Source organism: Amia ocellicauda, chromosome 1, assembly GCF_036373705.1.
Source record: "Amia ocellicauda isolate fAmiCal2 chromosome 1, fAmiCal2.hap1, whole genome shotgun sequence".
In the NCBI taxonomy this organism is placed as follows: Eukaryota; Metazoa; Chordata; class Actinopteri; order Amiiformes; family Amiidae; genus Amia; species Amia ocellicauda.
Genome location: NC_089850.1, coordinates 30792578 through 30811415, shown reverse-complemented (window position 1 = coordinate 30811415; position 18838 = coordinate 30792578). Strand labels below are relative to the sequence as shown.

Sequence of the window (18838 nt, the reverse complement as noted above, 5' to 3'; positions counted from 1 at the left end):
TTTCTTCTGTTTTGTATTTGAAGTTTGACCTATAATTCACAGTAATTACCCGGAAAAGGAGTTTGTTAATTCACTTAGGATGCAAACAGAATGTGAACACATAATAATCCAAATACACTGGGGATCCTCACTGTTTACAAATATGTAAAATAGCACATGAGCATTTAGTACCACACAAAAAAAAGTAGTAAAATGAGAAACTCATACTCAATGTTTTGGTTCATTGTTTCTGCGGTTATATTATTATTATTATTATTATTATTATTATTATTATTATTATTATTATTATTATTGTAATAATAATACATATCCAGGGTGAATCCTTGTGTAATTATATAAAGCAGTAAAAATCCTGGGTTTTCTATTTTTAACAATACAAACATGACTGCTTATTTAATCTTATACATTTACAAATTCTACTAACTACCAATTAACATCTATCTTATGGTTTTATTTTCCCCCTGTAACTTTTAGGAATAGGGCAGCTTTGGTTAAGAATCAGCAGTAATGTATATAACCCAACCATGGAATTACCAACAATTAATGTTGTGTTTAATGTTCTTCTTCACAGATGACTGATGTCATTGCTACAGTTCGGGAATCCAACCTCAAGCTGACCCTGGCCTTTGGAATAGGCCTCCATCATGCTGGCCTGCATGAAAGGGACAGGAGGACAGTGGAGGAGCTCTTTGTAAATTGCAAAATCCAGGTATTCAGCTGCAATACAGGCTCCTTAACTCTAAACATCCTGTTTGTAATATAGGTCAATTTAAAGACCTATATTACAAATTAACATTCTATTAAAAGTTCACAAAAGCCAGGCCTCACTCTCCAGTTTCTTGTGGGTGTGGGCCTGTGAAAAGCTGTGGTTGGAAATTGTTAGCAAAATGATTTCACTCATGGTCATAGGCAGATGTTTTATTCCAGGCCTAATGAGGAAATGGTTTTCTTCGTCTCTCATCTCCCGTGCAAGATCAATTTAATGCAGTTTTTATTTTCTCCATTAGGTACTGATTGCTACCAGCACACTGGCTTGGGGAGTGAACTTTCCTGCCCATCTTGTGATTGTTAAAGGGACCGAGTACTACGATGGGAAAACAAGGCGTTACGTGGACTATCCTATCACAGGTATTCTCGTCAGCTGTTGTTCACCTTTGGAATGATAGTCAGGAATTATTTGGTGTGTGTGATAATAATATTATTTGCACTAATATTCCCAATTTGTAATGTTTTTACTTTATTTCTTTTATAAAGATGTTCTCCAGATGATGGGCCGGGCTGGCCGGCCACAGTTTGATGACCAGGGCAAAGCTGTGATTCTTGTCCATGACATTAAGAAAGATTTCTACAAGAAATTCCTGTATGAACCATTCCCTGTTGAGTCAAGGTGAATTATTCTCTTAATATACCGCAGAAATGTACATCTGCATGGAATTAGCACTTGCATTTGCCTGGCCGTTAACACCTCACTGGTAGATCTGTTAATGTCTGCAGCATTGCTAGAGTAAATCATGCTATCGCTTAATGTTATTGCAGCATTGTGTCAAAGACTTCCAAAGCATATGTACTAAGCAGAGAAAATATGTTATCATCAAGTGTTAATGTTGCACTGTAGTTCACCCAAAATGATTGATTCTGTTTGCAGTTTGCTGGGTGTGCTCTCCGACCACTTGAATGCCGAGATTGCTGCCGGAACAATCTCCTCCAAACAGGATGCCATGGATTACATAACTTGGACATACTTCTTCCGGCGACTTGTTATGAACCCCAGGTATGACTGTAAATGAATATGATGTCACTCTGCAGATATGCCTTTTGCACTATGTATTGTTACCCAAAGCAACATCCATTTGTAAACAAATGTCTTGTGAGGATTTTACTTTGACTTTTTAATTTTAAAAGTTGTCAATAGCATAAGATGTTTATTATAAGTGCTATGTATATTTTGCAGCCAGACTAAAAATGTCTACCTATTTGGTTTGTCATGCTTAATTCTGACATCACAGAAAGATTGTGAAACCAAATTATATTTTGCCATGAATTACCTAAAGTACATTTTTTACAATTTGAGGCTTTTTTATAACTAGTTGCCTGTTTGCATATAATTTAGTCCTACAGCCACCAGCTGTATTTTATTAACCATAAGCAAAGGTGTAATCACAAAAGTAATATCACAGTACTATTTCACCATTCAGCAAATTCTTCATTTTATTTTTACAAATTACATATTCAATTAATAAACAGAATGCCTTATATAGCTATGGACATGTGATCACTAACAGCCCTGTCAATCTATTTAGCTTTTTGTTTTATTTTTCAGTATTTTATTATTTGAAAGAATCCTCAAGTCTAAGGAGATTAATTATAGGTTAACCCTTTCCACACACGTTTAAGCTAATAATTTTGTAAGGAAGGAGCTGCTTGTCGAACACATATATGTAAACATTAAATTAAAAAACATCAAATTCAGTCAAAACTAATGTAATGGAAACAACATTTAATATTAAAATACAGATTAACCTATTTTCTTCATGGTTAAGGTACTCTTTTCTGTTGGTTTAAATGTTTTGCAATCAGCTATTTATTTCAGATCTTGCTTGAAAGGGCTAGTATGTGGACATTATACACTGATTTGGTAGTAAACATAAAATAAACTTTTTTGTGTGTGTGTTATTATTATAGCTTTAATTAACATACAATCCAAGTACAATTTTGTTAACCCAAAATCCAGTTGGATATTGCTGTGCATGACATGCTATTGTATATCACTTGTATAGGTGCATCAGTTCAGTGCCTGGAGTTAAGCATTACTCTTACATAATTCATTTGTAAAATTACCATTACTGTCCTTCCTTGTTAGGGGATATTTTATAATTAGCCTGTACTTCATGTGTTGATGGCTTAATTATTTAATTCAGTTTAATTGAAGTGGTTCAGTTATTCATGATATTCTAATTCATCCATGAATTTTCTGAGGCTCTACTTATAAAACATGACAGATACATGGTCAGAGGAAAATACAAAATGAAAGACCAGACTGTACTTTATACTAATGAAAGACAGATTCCTTTCAAAGTGTCTCTTACATTACTTCATCAGTCGTAGGCTACTGGTAATTAATGATATGATAAATACATTTGATTTGTATTCATATAATATATTTTTTCAGGATTTCAGACTGTATGCAGATTTAGATGAATCAGCTTGTTTTTTCCTTTCTGTGATTGGTTGCTTTCTTAGATCTGTGAACATTATCCAAGAATCCACAGAGATTGTCTGTCAGCTTCTATGCAAAAATGCTTTTCTATTGTGTTTTGAATATTTGATGTATGATATAAAACAACAGCCTTTAGTAGCTTCTGACTAATGTTATGAGTCCAGTAGGATTTCATAAACATTGTGCATGAGAATGATACTGAAACACTAATATTTGCCTGTGGTTGTAAAGGAAATAGGTAGTGGCTTTCACAAAACACAAGGTTTTCATTTTGAAAGATTTAAATAAAAAAGCTATCCATTTTAACTACAATAATTCATTCTTAAAGGAAAGCTTATTTAGGTCTTTGAATCATTTACTTTGTTAAACCCCGCTCTGTAATATACTGCACAGGAACATGGCTCACACCAGGTGTTCTTGATAGAGAGTCCCTTTGAAGAACAATGTCACTACAAAGGCAAGAAGCCCATGTTTATCTTAAGTCTTTATACGGTGTCCCAGAAGTGCTCAATTTTGTTCAATGTGTGTAAAGATTTGTAGGTATTTTCAACTTCAATAGAGATAAAACCTTCCACTACTCAATACTATCTGCTTACCTTTTCAAGATCAGTCTTTCTCCCAGTAGCCAGTAGGATGTCATCATCCAGCAGTGTTTTTGCTAACAGTTATTATGCTAGAGGATAATCCTCTTGATATTTAAAATGAGAGGGAAATTATATTATGTCTACCATTACATACGTTTTGCAAGAACACAATGTAAGCTTATGTTTATTCTTTTCTGAACATTTAGTGCAAGCAAATTAATTTCTGTCGGTGATGTTTCCACTATATGGCAAACATCTTAACACCGTCTTAAAGTATAGAAACAGGAAGCATTTGTATATTAAATATTGGTGTATCCATTCAAATAAAAATGAATCATAATCATTGTATACATTTGAGCATATGGACTTGTAGTGTGGATTTCCATAAAGTGAGAATGGCATGGTGGTCAAAAAGACTTATTAGTACAGTTTGGGATGGAAATGGTTCCCTTTTTTAATGGAGATTATTTGAATTTGAGTGTTTTTTTTTAATTTGTGGGAGATGTGTAAAGCCCAGTCCAGTCAATACAGGTGTTTGTTTCTGTAGGTGAATGGTGAAAATGCCACCTGCAGCTCAACACTTCTAGAGGGTGATCACTCAACGGGTGTAAATACCAGTAGCTACGCTAAATAAACAGAACCTTTACTCAATTACTGCCACAAAATGTCTGCATCTCCTCTGTTTAAAAATTATACAATGTTTAAGTACAAAAAAGGTTTTACAAAGACAATATGTAGAAGTATATGCATGTAGTGTTTTTAATGTTTTACACTTAATATTTGAAGATTGTGCATTTTTATTTTTATTTTTTCCTTTGCGTAACGGTATGGACAATTAATTCCACTGGCTGAATTTGCTTGTGACTCAGAATTCTGCTGCTTCTGAGTATTTAAAAAAAATAACTTCCATTCATTGTATTCGTCTGACAAAATGTGTAGCTTATTGAATGTCTGTAGCATATATTTAACTCAGTGGACTCCTGCCAATAAGAGCTTAACAGTGTTGATCATATTTTGTCTAAATATCCGATCACCTTTTTATTTATATTTGTTCCCCTTAAAGAAGAACAAATAAATTGTAATTGGTCAGATGTGAACATTTAAAGTGATGTCATCCCGACCAAAAGGTTATAGGAACACAAAAGACATCTGCTTTGCCTTGTGAAACATTCTTGTGTGATGGCATTTTTATGGCTGTCAGCCCAGATTAAACACAGTTGAGCTCTCTCTAAACGGTGAAAGAAAGTAATTCAACGCAATTGTATGGTACAGTAATGCTTGTTTAACCATGTTCCAAAAACATATTTTAAAGTGGAGAACATTTTCACATTAGCTGGTCATTAAGCTTTTGCAAGAACAGGATTAATGACTAAAGCCATACATTCCTTATGCTTTATAAGGTTAGTAAGCGTAATTTAAATGTCACTGTATACACCTTGTGGAAGAGTAAAAAGTTGATGCTTTTGTTTAGTTTTTTTTCATCAATAAAGCCTAGCACGATGTTGGAGGTGAACCCTGTGACTAAAGAAAAACAACTTTCATTTTTGGGCCATTTCTAACTTTTAAGTGGTCTGTAGACATTCAGGCAAATTTTCAACAAATAAATAGTAGCATACTGTCTGCAGATGGGGTCTGTGGTTAGTACTGAGGACCATACTAAGAGTAATAAGACATTACAAGCCAAAGCAACAAAGTAAACCAAACCAGATAGTGCACAGCTGGATTCTAACCTTGTGCTTAATTTCACCAGTGTAAAACCACCAGGCGTCTCCCCCTAGAGATGCACAGAAAACACCATGCTAATGTACTCCAGTAGCAGGCTGTATTGTGTGGTATAAAACGAGAGAACAAATCTTATGTTGAGAAGAATGGCATAGCCACTGTGAAGCATGAAGGCAGATCTGTGAACTTTAAGGCTGTTTTGCATCCTCTGGTCCTGGTGCCATTGTCAGAATTGAGGGATGGATAGATTTAAAAAAATACCAGGATATGTTAGCCAATAAGCCTGGCACCCACTGTCAAGTCACTCAAGCTTAGTCACAAATACATAATAACAGTCCCAGGCACACCTGAGTCTACGGCCACATGGTTAAGGCAGCGCTAAAATCAATCCCCAGACCTCAGCCCAATAGAAAATATGTACAGTGATCTTAAAAAAATAAAAATAAACAGTCCGTAGGACAAGCCAGACAGCATGGTGTAGCTGGAGTAGGAATATATTATTTTTGAGAAGCTGATGAAAATATTAAAACGGCTAAAGGAAATACATCCTCCATGTTATCAAATCCAAAGTTAATTCACAAAATACTAATTTCCCAGTTGAGAATATTGTGTATTTAGGAATAATATATATATATATATATACACACAGTGAGTGAAAAAAGTATTTGATCCCCTGCTGATTTTGTACGTTTGCCCACTGACAAAGAAATGATCAGTCTATAATTTTAATGGTAGGTGTATTTTAACAGTGAGAGACAGAATAACAACAAAAAAATCCAGAAAAACGCATTTCAAAAAAGTTATACATTGATTTGCATGTTAATGAGGGAAATAAGTATTTGACCCCTTTTACTTAGTACTTGGTGGCAAAACCCTTGTTGGCAATCACAGAGGTCAGACGTTTCTTGTAGTTGGCCACCAGGTTTGCACACATCTCAGGAGGGATGTTGTCCCACTCCTCTTTGCAGATCCTCTCCAAGTCATTAAGGTTTCGAGGCTGACGTTTGGCAACTCGAACCTTCAGCTCCCTCCACAGATTTTCTATGGGATTAAGGTCTGGAGACTGGCTAGGCCACTCCAGGACCTTAATGTGCTTCTTCTTGAGCCACTCCTTTGTTGCCTTGGCTGTGTGTTTTGGGTCATTGTCATGCTGGAATACCCATCCACGACCCATTTTCAATGCCCTGGCTGAGGGAAGGAGGTTCTCACCCAAGATTTGACGGTACATGGCCCCGTCCATCGTCCCTTTGATGCTGTGCAATTGTCCTGTCCCCTTAGCAGAAAAACACCCCCAAAGCATAATGTGTCCACCTCTATGTTTGAATGTGGAGATGGTGTTCTTGGGGTCATTCCTCCTCCTCCAATCACGGCGAGTTGAGTTGATGCCAAAGAGCTCGATTTTGTTCTAATCTGACCACAACACTTTCACCCAGTTCTCCTCTGAATCATTCAGATGTTCGTTGGCAAACTTCAGACGGGCCTGTACATGTGCTTTCTTGAGCAGGGGGACCTTGCGGGCGCTGCAGGATTTCAGTCCTTCACGGCGTAGTGTGTTACCAATTGTTGTCTTGGTGACTATGGTCCCAGCTGTCTTGAGATCATTAACAAGATCCTCCTGTGTAGATCTGGGCTGATTCCTCACCGTTCTCATGATCATTGAAACTCCATGAGGTGAGATCTTGCATGGATCCCCAGACCGAGGGAGACTGACAGTTATTTTGTGTTTCTTCCATTTGCGAATAATCGCACCAACTGTTGTCACCTTCTCACCAAGCTGCTTGGCGATGGTCTTGTAGCCCATTCCAGCCTTGTGTAGGTCTACAATCTTGTCCCTGACATCCTTGGACAGTTCTTTGGTCTTGGCCATGGTGGAGAGTTTGGAATCTGATTGATTGATTGCTTCTGTGGACAGGTGTCTTTTATACAGGTAACGAGCTGAGATTAGGAACACTCCCTTTAAGAAAGTGCTCCTAATCTCAGCTCGTTACCTGTATAAAAGACACCTGGGAGCCAGAAATCTTGCTGATTGATAGGGGATCAAATACTTATTTCCCTCATTAACATGCAAATCAATGTATAACTTTTTTGAAATGCGTTTTTCTGGATTTTTTTGTTGTTATTCTGTCTCTCACTGTTAAAATACACCTACCATTAAAATTATAGACTGATCATTTCTTTGTCAGTGGGCAAACGTACAAAATCAGCAGGGGATCAAATACTTTTTTCACTCACTGTGTATATATATATATATATATATATATATGTGTGTGTGTGTATGGAATAATACTGTGCTATTTTTTGCTAAATCAATTTTAAGTACATTTGGGATCTGAATACATTTTGAGAGTACCAAATTTAATTTAATTGGGACTTATATATTCTCAGTAATACTGTTATATAGTCTCAATTCTTTAATTAAGTTCATAATTAAACCTTATAACTCTTAATGTAATAATGACTGCAACAGAGTTACTCCAGTCAGATATTTGCTTTGAGACAAACCCTTAATAGGCTTTCATTAATGCCTGAAATCATTGCACAGTATAATATTCATAGGACTGTTGCAATACAGTTTCAAATATACTCTATTTAATAATAAATCATATTTCCTTTTGAAAACAATAGACATAATCAATAGTATTAAGATGTATTTTAATCTTTAAGTGGCTCATCTAAAGTTAGTTAATTTGTTCGGTCTGTTTTACAAATGTGAGTTGACTCTACATTCAGAGTTAAGAATTTTTAAGGATAGCTGACTTCCATTGCATTAGAAAAAAATAATAACTGCATGAGATTCAGCCTTGGTATCTAATTGCCTCTAACAATGTATTTACAAGAATTGTGACTTTATTTAATTATTCACTTAATGTATGCAAGGCGTTTTACAGTTTATTTTTAAAAATATTCAATAGTTTACCCAAACAAGTGAAACATTTATTTGGATGGATAGTAAGCTTGATAGTGAGCTCTGATTTGACACCTTCCCCTTGCACCTGGTTTGGAAACATATTTTCCTTTATTCCTGTGCTCCGTACAATACCGGAGAATCAGCTGAGCCCAAACCGCTTGTCATAGTTTGTGGCTCCAGATGATCCTCATATAACACAGCAGGATGTGCCAGGGGCTGAGTGGAACGTTGCACTAGATTCACAAGTACATTGCAATTCATCGTTTCATTGTTATTGCTCTCTTTTGCTTTTATTTTTGAGTAGGTTTGCTTGTATCTCCAAAGTTTTGCAACATAATATTGTGACACAAGAATTCAGTAGTAAAAACAAACTCGCAAACCCTTCCCACCAGTCAAAATATATGACAAAATACGTATAGATTATTCCCTCTATATTGACACACAGTTGATTGCTAAAATAAGTTTTGTTTTGTTTATTTTACAGCAAAAATAAGAATCAGCAATAGTAGATATAATATATTGACAACACAGAATAACTTACATAACATTGTGTTAATATGATTAAATAGTGCTACCTATAAAATTCATATATTTAAAGAATATTGCCTTTAAGTATCAGGTTTTGATATATTACTAAGTTACACAATATGAACTTGCGTATGAGGTTTCAATTAAAGTAAAACTAATAATAATACAACTAAAATTTAATAATTTAAAGAATAATTTGTAAAAAAAACTTTGGTTTAAACCCTTAGTTTTTCTCATGTTTCACAATTTTAGTAATAATATAAGTAGGTCTAAAATAATTATATAAATAAGCTTAAAACTATTTAAGCAGGTCTTGATAGGTATGTATGTATGTAAATAAATAGGTATGAAAAGACATTCTTTTTCTAGGCTTGCATAAGGGATAGCAAAATTAATTTGACGAATTACAATTTGTTTTATGTGAATTATGGAACATTTAAATGTTCTACACTATAAGTTTAGAAAGCACCAAGGGGCTTATTAATAAATGGTTCCTTGAGGCCCACTAAGGGCTGTTAGCCTGTCTACCCAGGCACTAGGAGCCATTAGTAAGAAACTGCCTCTGACTCTGACACATCTCAGGGGACAAGTAATTGTTGTGTTCTAACAGCCCCCAATTGTGATCCTGCTGGCTTTCTGAATGTGCCGCTGGCTATTAGAATCATTAAACAACTCGGCACCTGTTAACAGCCTTGTAAATATTCAACCCTGCTTGTGTGAAGCTTTTGCCTGATGTAGAGAGTACAACAACCAGCCTAATAAATTAACATCTTGACAAGTCAATTTGTGGAATACTGGGATTCACGGTTAAACAACTGAATTGTTGTGCAGGTTTTTTTTATAAGTGTATACAGCAATATAAATGGAAACAGACAACTATAGATAGAAAGCTGTAACCACTGCCGTTATCTGCAGTTATACATATTAGCTGGAGTTTGAAAATAACTTAATATGTTCGTTTCACGGGACACAAAATTACAATTATATGTATAATGTTACAAATTACAATTATGAATTTACTGAAAGGAAAAAATACTTGTGCCTAACTAATTTAAATATTTGTTATACTTTTATTGTTATATTGGGAGGGTGAGTTGTCACTTAATTTACACAAGTATAATACTTATTGTATTTTAATTAACTTAATAACAATAATTAAAATAATATTTAAAGTCATGGTTTGAAATGTTGCGGAAACTGTTTTCCCCTTGCAGCTCAATTTTTATGGCTTGATTTACATAATGCTTGATAATGGACATCATTAAAGGACGATAGATTTTGATGTGGAAAATTGCCTCATGGGATTAATGGGTCAGTAAAATCTTTGCTGTAATCTAATTATGCTCATGTATATTTTTGACACATTGTGCACCTATTTAAAATCATTATTCTGTTCTGTTTGTCTTTTCCATGGGATATTGTGTGAAACATTGTGCCCTTTGTGTTTGTCGAGCACTGCAAGCATCTTGTTCGAGTGGGAGTTTGTCAGATTCATAGCTCTGCTTCAGCTGGCGGTGGTGTGTTTGTTGAGCAGCGTTTCTGCTGTATATGTGGTTTTCAAAGCTCTGCCAGAAGACTCTGAACTGACCATGAAACATCTGTAAAGACTTCCATATAAAGACTGATGTCTCAGATCATTCTCCCAGTGAACACATTCAAGTTCACATTTGACCTCATAGGTAGATGGAATCATTATGAATCTAGTCCTAAAACCAACACACTTGAATAATAACACATTATCATCATTATTATTATTATAGATATTCTTTTATTATTGTTGTTGTAGTTGTTCCCTAATAAACAGTGTTTACATTGATTAAGGGATGTATTTCTTACATTCAAAAAAATGAAATATAGCATATTTCTAATTGTAAACCATACACTGACAATTAAAAAATATGGTCATGTTTTAAATTGCATCATTCCAGTAAACCATATATTAGTAATTGGTAGAAAAAAGAAAATGTATATCTCACACATTTTTCAACTTTTACTTTAATCTAATAAAAATGGTTAACTAATTAATAAAGTGCATGGTTTTGTACAGTTTTGTGTTGTTCATGTGGTAACCTTTACTGATTGAAACATGTATGGAAGTCATTTTTACTGTGGGTTTTTCGTAAATAATACTAAGACGAAATCTGTTAGCAATTTTGTGATAACATTTAGACACCCTCTGGACATTTTAGTGCATTTTGATAATCAAGTACCTCTTGTGAGCCAACCAGTTCACAACGTCTGTAATACGATAGAAAAATCCCATTGCCCTTGCTCCGATATCAAATAAAAAGAAAGTGTGTGAGTCATTTATTCATTAAACAGCATAAAGTGTTTTTCATACTATTCAAGACAACAACTACAGCATGAGACTGTATCTGATACGCCACAGTGCCTTTCCTATTGAGAGTCCTGCTTGAGAGTATTTATGGGTATGACATGGTCTGTGGAATTATATAGTGATGAAACCACAAATTTTAGGTCTCCATATTCCAAGATGAGGGCTTATCTATACAAAATCTTTTCTGAGAATGTCTACTAGAAAACCTCAAGGAACCAAAAAACAATTAAAGCAATTACTGTGTATGGGCAACATATGAGAAGCATATATTTAAAATGTTATTATTAGTCAAAGGAATTATGTCTAGAAGTGGGATGTTGTTGTTGTTTTTGTTGTGTTTTTTTTAACCTTAAGAATGTTAAATTACACACACTGTCAATATTAGTTGTAGGGTTAATATTATTTTCAATACTAATTTGGTAGTGGATGTATTAAGTACCAAACTGTATCTCATATCAAAATTAAGACCCTTGTGTTTGTGTTCTACCAGTGCACCATGTATAAAATATTTGTTAATATATTTGTTGATATGTTCAGTACTAAAATTATATAAATATTCTATTTGTATTATGCGTTGGTTATATATATGACAATTAGTTTGTTATTGTCAGATATGTTATAACACATTTTTATTTCAGCTTTAATGGAAGGAATATAAGCTGCTAATAAAATGCTAATTTATAGCTGATAAATGATAGGGTGCTTTAAAGTGGACATGTATTATGCTGCTGTATACTATAACCTGTCTAGACTTTTGTAGCCATTTACAGACACCTGAAACCGCCGGATATGGAAAGTTTAGTTCATTGTCCCTTAGGAAATTTAAGTCGAATCTAAGTATCATTAGTTTAGTAAATATTTAATGGCCCATTACCACGAACAGTTTAAAGGTTACTTGTAAAGCAATATTACATAAGACACATGTATATATCTATTTGTACATTATTATATTGTTATGCTGCAGTGAATACTTTTCCAGACTATTTTTTAACCGTTCTATCCATATTGAGAAATTATTTTTATTCCGTAATATTATAGCAAATCTATATATTATATCCGACTTAATGTAAAAAGCCCTTACCCTTGATATAAATTATAAAATCTTTTGATATGTCAGGACATTTCACAAGGTTGTGATGTTTTGTGCTTCATAACTTATGTCCTGTTGTCTTTTGTTGTTCTTTAGCTATTACAATTTGGATGATATTAGCCATGACACCATCAACAAGTTCCTATCTAACTTAGTGGAAAAGTCTCTAAGGGATCTGGAGTGCTCGTACTGCATGGAAATTGGAGAGGTATGTTTCACTGTATTTTTATTTATTTATACATAAACACTGTATGTGATTTGCATTGTTTCCCTCTGTAATCATAGGGATTAATTTGACTGAAGTTTTACTCATTGCTAATATTTCAAATACCCCAAATATGAATCTCTTACAACCATTTCCTTTAATGTTGTGTCAATTAATGACAACATTTATCAGGATCTGTTTTACATTGATGTGACTTAGTGTGTTCCACAGTAAACCCTTTTTTAACCCTCAAATAGACCATTTGTAACACAATTTTACTTTTCACCAGAGAACATTTTGATGGACAGTTTCACTCCCTAATATGTATTGACATTGTTATTCTTTACATATAAAGTAAAACAATATAATTTTTGCTTTATTGCTAATTTTATATAGAGATTACATGTATTCCCTTAATCAAACACAACAGACAGACTTTGAGTAGTCTAGCTTCGTTGAAGTGTGTCCAACTGAGAAAAAATTACACACTCAGATCTGGAGGATTGCTATCGATCATTTACTTCAGCTTTTCTTTCCTTTAGGATTGCCGTACCATTGCGCCCTTAACGTATGGACGTATCGCCTCCTATTACTACTTGAAGCATCAGACAGTACGGATGTTTAAAGAAAGGCTAAAGCCAGAGTGTACAATAGAGGATCTACTCTCGGTCCTCACCGTAAGTTATGCATATATGTTTGTTGTTTATTTACTGTTTTTTAAGAATACTTTAATTATGACATTGATAGGATTGGCCAAAATACTCTGTAAATGTATTTCATTACAAAATACATACAAATTACTTTTGATATACTCTATTTTTAAAATAGTTTGAAAATAGTTTCAAAATACAAATTATCTTTATCAAAACTAAATATGATTTACAAAGACACATTGAATCGTTGCAATGAATAGTGCATGCACTAAAGTTAAAGTTCTTCTAAAAAATCACAATGGTGCAGGATTAGACTACACAAATGTAAATGAAGAGCCTTTAAATTGTGGAAACAATTGGATTTGCCCCTAGCCCTATGTGTGAGCTCTGTCCCCAGGGTAAGAGGTTTGAATTTTTAGCCCCATGAAAAAGAAAGTCTCTCAATCTTGTGTTTTTTACTGTTGGACAGCTATGTGTCCTTTATTTATGTTCTGTATAAAACCTAACAATTATAGATACAATTGTAACTAACAATAATAATAACAATAGGCCTAATAATTTGTTGTTCTTGTCATTGACCAGACTTTTGTTACATGTGAAATCGATGATTCAATCTGAAACTACCCGTTTGTATTTTGAGTGTTTTGTCAAACACATAACACTGTTTTTGATACACAATATGAAATAGAAAAAGGATTTCAAGATACAAAATATAATGGAGAATACAACTCACCTAGGTATATGATTAAAATAAATTTAAAATGGGTACATTTCCCATCGTTGCATTAAATGTGTTTGGAAGTGCATTTTGCATTTTGCAAACCTGTAAAGATGCGTCTAACTGCAAGCCGTTTCCATAGCCTTCATGATGTACATGTAAAAAGTACTGGCAGACTTCACTGCCCAGGGAACTACAAAGAAACAGGACGTGGAGCATTATTTCAGAACATGCCAAAAAATGCTAAAGCTATGAAAGGCATACTTATGAAAACAGAGCAGCCATAACTTCAACTGTAACAAGTAAAAAAAAAAAAAAGTCTATGTTTGTATGTTAACATAGAAATACAGGTAAGAATGTTTAACAGTCAACATGCAGGGATTCTTTTGTGTCCAGTGTAACTAGTAAAAAGTAAACAGGGCTGCATTGAATGAAAGAGTATGGAAACATCAGGCAAACGGAATGTTGCTTCCGAATATAGATTCACTGGCTATTATACAATGTACCTTTATTTTCTGTACCTAGTCAATTTTAAATAATCTAAATATTAAGAATGCATTTAAATTGGTTTTTTGCCCTAACTTTCTTGTTTTCCTGATATTCACATAAAAATACGGCTATGCTATAAATATAAAGTATTGCAATGACAGAATTATCCATTTAATTTTGCAGATGAATGTACTACTGGACATAACTAAACTAAAGGTTTATGTAAAGAATTATATGGAGTCACGTTTCATTGAAGAAAACGTGTATGCATTCTTTTTTTTTTTCTTCTTCCAATTGGAAAATGTTCAAGCTCCTAGATGTACATAGGGTTTGATTGGGTAATTTATGATTATTATTTCCTGTACATGTACTGTACATTTCCTGTAGACTGGAAAAAAATGTATGGTTTACTTATAATTAGAATTTGTGATTTAACATAAATACATTATATATATATATATATATATATATATATATATATATATATATATATATATACACACACACACACAACTGAGAATGCTGTTACTTGGTTTATTTCCAAAGCACTGCAGTTGTATGAAGTGTATAATAATATTGCAAAACATACATAGTGCTTTTAATGAGGAGACTTGCAGACATGGTGCGTGACGTTTTTGGTGTCAGTATTGGGTGTCTGAGGTATCAATATAACAGTGATTTTAACAGTTCATACCAGCATGTGAGATTCTGTACTGAATGAGTAGAGAAATTCCAGAATGGCTTGTGCACAAGTAATTATAGTGCATTTGAAGTACCCTGCAAAAAGCTATCTTTATACATTACTGCACCTAGCTTCTTATGCCAGGATATAAGTAAACCTGGTGCATGTGAGTGTTTGTTAGTGTTCCCTCAATATCAGCTGAAGTATTCCTAAACTCTGTGAGTGACCAGATGGATTACAAGGCCATAAAGTGTAAGTGCTGCATGTGTATTCATGGAAATGGAAAACATTTTATTTGATCAATTTTGTGACTTTATCATTTTGAAAGGTATAACGTACTGTAGCAGGGAGAAAGGCTTTGCCACAAATCAGAGCTCGAGCTATCATGGTTTGTGAGATATAACAATTAAGTAGGTCAGAATGCGACACTGTGTTTGAAGCATAGCTTATAGGATTAACAAATTGCACTCCCCTAAGCATGGTGGATGCAATGGGATTTGCTTTTGGAGGTGACATAAGTGTTTGTAGATATCTAAGGCTCTGTTTGCTATTGTCCAAATGTAGGTACTGAATAGTCATCAAAAGTCTCTCCACTTTTCCTCCCTGCAAACAGGCAAGCATTCAAAATCAGTTGCTTTATTTAGTGGTTTAATCTGTACAAAACAAAAAAACAAAACCATGTTTTTCCTTTTCATGCATGTGTAATGATAGAGATGACAGCACATGCATTACAAGCAGGACAGAGCAAATAATCAACATGGTTCAATCGTAGACTGGAACTACAGCTGTAATCTAATAAACTTATTAATAGTATAATGTGTGAAAAATGCAGTTGCCAGTAAAAGATTACCTAAGAAGGAAAGCCATATGTAATACTTCAAGTACCTAGACTTTAAATTTCAGTTGTGTATATTGTACCTTATATGTATTTTTTCTAAAAGTAATCAATAATCAGTGTACACAGGGCTTTTGTGTTTTTTGTTTATTTGTTAGTTGTTATTTAGTTAGGCAGTTTTCCCACAGCATTGTCTGAAATCATATCCTTATGTTTGACTTAATAGTATAATTTCCTCATGAAACTTTCACTTCCTTACAGGATATGAAGTAAAACTAAATGTCCAAATACAGTACCAAAGACTGCATGTACAGTGAGGGAAAAAAGTATTTGATCCCCTGCTGATTTTGTACGTTTGCCCACTGACAAAGAAATGATCAGTCTATAATTTTAATGGTAGGTGTATTTTAACAGTGAGAGAAAGAATAACATCAACAAAAATCCAGAAAAACGCATTTCAAAAAAGTTTTAAATTGATTTGCATGTTAATGAGGGAAATAAGTATTTGATCCCCTATCAATCAGCAAGATTTCTGGCTCCCAGGTGTCTTTTATACATGTAACTCTCTAAAAGGGAGTGCTCCTAATCTCAGCTCGTTACCTGTATAAAAGACACCTGTCCACAGAAGCAATCAATCAATCAGATTCCAAACTCTCCACCATGGCCAAGACCAAAGAGCTGTCCAAGGATGTCAGGGACAAGACTGTAGACCTACACAAGGCTGGAATGGGCTACAAGACCATCGGCAAGCAGCTTGGTGAGAAAGTGACAACAGTTGGTGCGATTATTCGCAAATGGAAGAAACACAAAATAACTGTCAGTCTCCCTCGGTCTGGGGCTCCATGCAAGATCTCACCTCGTGGAGTTTCAATGATCATGAGAACGGTGAGGAATCAGCCCAGAACTACACGGGAGGATCTTGTTAATGATCTCAAGGCAGCTGGGACCATAGTCACCAAGAAAACAATTGGTAACACACTACGCCGTGAAGGACTGAAATCCTGCAGCGCCCGCAAGGTTCCCTGCTCAAGAAAGCACATGTACAGGCCCGTCTGAAGTTTGGCAATGAACATCTGAATGATTCAGGGGAGAACTGGGTGAAAGTGTTGTGGTCAGATGAGACCAAAATCGAGCTCTTTGGCATCAACTCAACTCGCAGTGTTTGGAGGTGGAGGAATGCTGCCTATGACCCCAAGAACGCCATCCCCACCGTCAAACATGGAGGTGGAAACATTATGCTTTGGGGGTGTTTTTCTGCTAAGGGGACAGGACAACTGCACCGCATCAAAGGGACGATGGACGGGGCCATGTACCATCAAATCTTGGGTGAGAACCTCCTTCCCTCAGCCAGGGCATTGAAAATGGGTCGTGGATGGGTATTCCAGCATGACAATGACCCAAAACACACAGCCAAGGCAACAAAGGAGTGGCTCAAGAAGAAGCACATTAAGGTCCTGGAGTGGCCTAGCCAGTCTCCAGACCTTAATCCCATAGAAAATCTGTGGAGGGAGCTGAAGGTTCGAGTTGCCAAACGTCAGCCTTGTAACCTTAATGACTTGGAGAGGATCTGCAAAGAGGAGTGGGACAAAATCCCTCCTGAGATGTGTGCAAACCTGGTGGCCAACTACAAGAAATGTGTGACCTCTGTGATTGCCAGCAAGGGTTTTGCCACCAAGTACTAAGTCGAAGGGGTCAAATACTTATTTCCCTCATTAACATGCAAATCAATGTATAACTTTTTTGAAATGAGTTTTTCTGGATTTTTTTGTTGTTATTCTGTCTCTCACTGTTAAAATACACCTACCATTAAAATTATAGACTGATCATTTCTTTGTCAGTGGGCAAACGTACAAAATCAGCAGGGGATCAAATACTTGTTTCCCTCAATGTAAATATCACATTAATATATTGCAGGTTCAAACAGGATTCAGGGATACCGGGGCAATAATACTCCACTCATCTGTTGTTTATATGCATAACCATAATGGAAAAAGCATCTTGCCAATTGCACTGAGAATCAGCTAGTTTCAAACCCGGTTTTCAAAGTCATTGTTCTTATTGGATGTAATAGTGCTTATTTATTAAGGTTTTTTTCACACCTCCCAGTCTGATAGGATTGAGACCACTAGAAAGGGGTGGTCTCGGTTCATTTGAAAATGAACTCAGTATGCCAATTTATTTTGCAATGTGAAAGGAAACACATTCTGGTTCACTTGGAAACTAATCTATCCAAAACAACGAACCCAACTTTGGAAGTGACGAACTCAAACGCAAAGGAACTGCCCCGCATTGTCGCTTCGTTGAAGCCGTACAATCTACTACCCCACAGTGTAATAATGGAAAAATGAATTTTTCTGAAATATGCAATAATATTTCAATGCAGTTAAACAATAAAAGCACCAAATAAAGGAATGGTAGAGCATTTTTGAAAATGTATGTTTTATACAATTTGAAAACTAATTGAATTCGTATAGAGTTGCAAGTGTATTATACAAACAAACTTGAAGTCACTTCATTTCAAGTTTGATTAAATTATCCTGGAATGACACAGACCAAACCTCAACTGAAAAAAAAAGTTTGCAAGTGATCCATGATATCTGCAAGTGAATTGGGGTGAAAGTGCCCTTACCAAAGAGCTATGATAGGATACGTTTAGCATCTTTTTAATTTTCTGTTTTAATGTCAGCTGGCAAGCCAAATTATCATTTAGAGATATCTCTAAATAGTTTTAAGATATCTTCAAATATTTAAAGGTATCTCTAATTCATGTAAAGATATCTGCAAATATTTCAAGATATCTTCAAATAATTCCAGATATCTTCAAATATTTGAAGATACATTTAGAGAAAAGTACATTTAGAGATCTCTA

The 18838-nt window shown here is 34.8% G+C and overlaps 1 protein-coding gene across 1 annotated transcript in view; it reads left to right on the top strand.

Moving 5' to 3' along the window:
• ascc3 (activating signal cointegrator 1 complex subunit 3) overlaps window positions 1–18838 on the top strand; it is a 312947-nt gene that overhangs the window by 268978 nt on the left and 25131 nt on the right. Inside the window, exons 31-36 of the mRNA XM_066701745.1 lie at window positions 572–709; window positions 1008–1128; window positions 1255–1387; window positions 1646–1771; window positions 12484–12595; window positions 13135–13269. Of these exons, the coding sequence (XP_066557842.1) occupies window positions 572–709; window positions 1008–1128; window positions 1255–1387; window positions 1646–1771; window positions 12484–12595; window positions 13135–13269 (765 nt within the window). The remainder of the gene's footprint in view (window positions 1–571; window positions 710–1007; window positions 1129–1254; window positions 1388–1645; window positions 1772–12483; window positions 12596–13134; window positions 13270–18838) is intronic.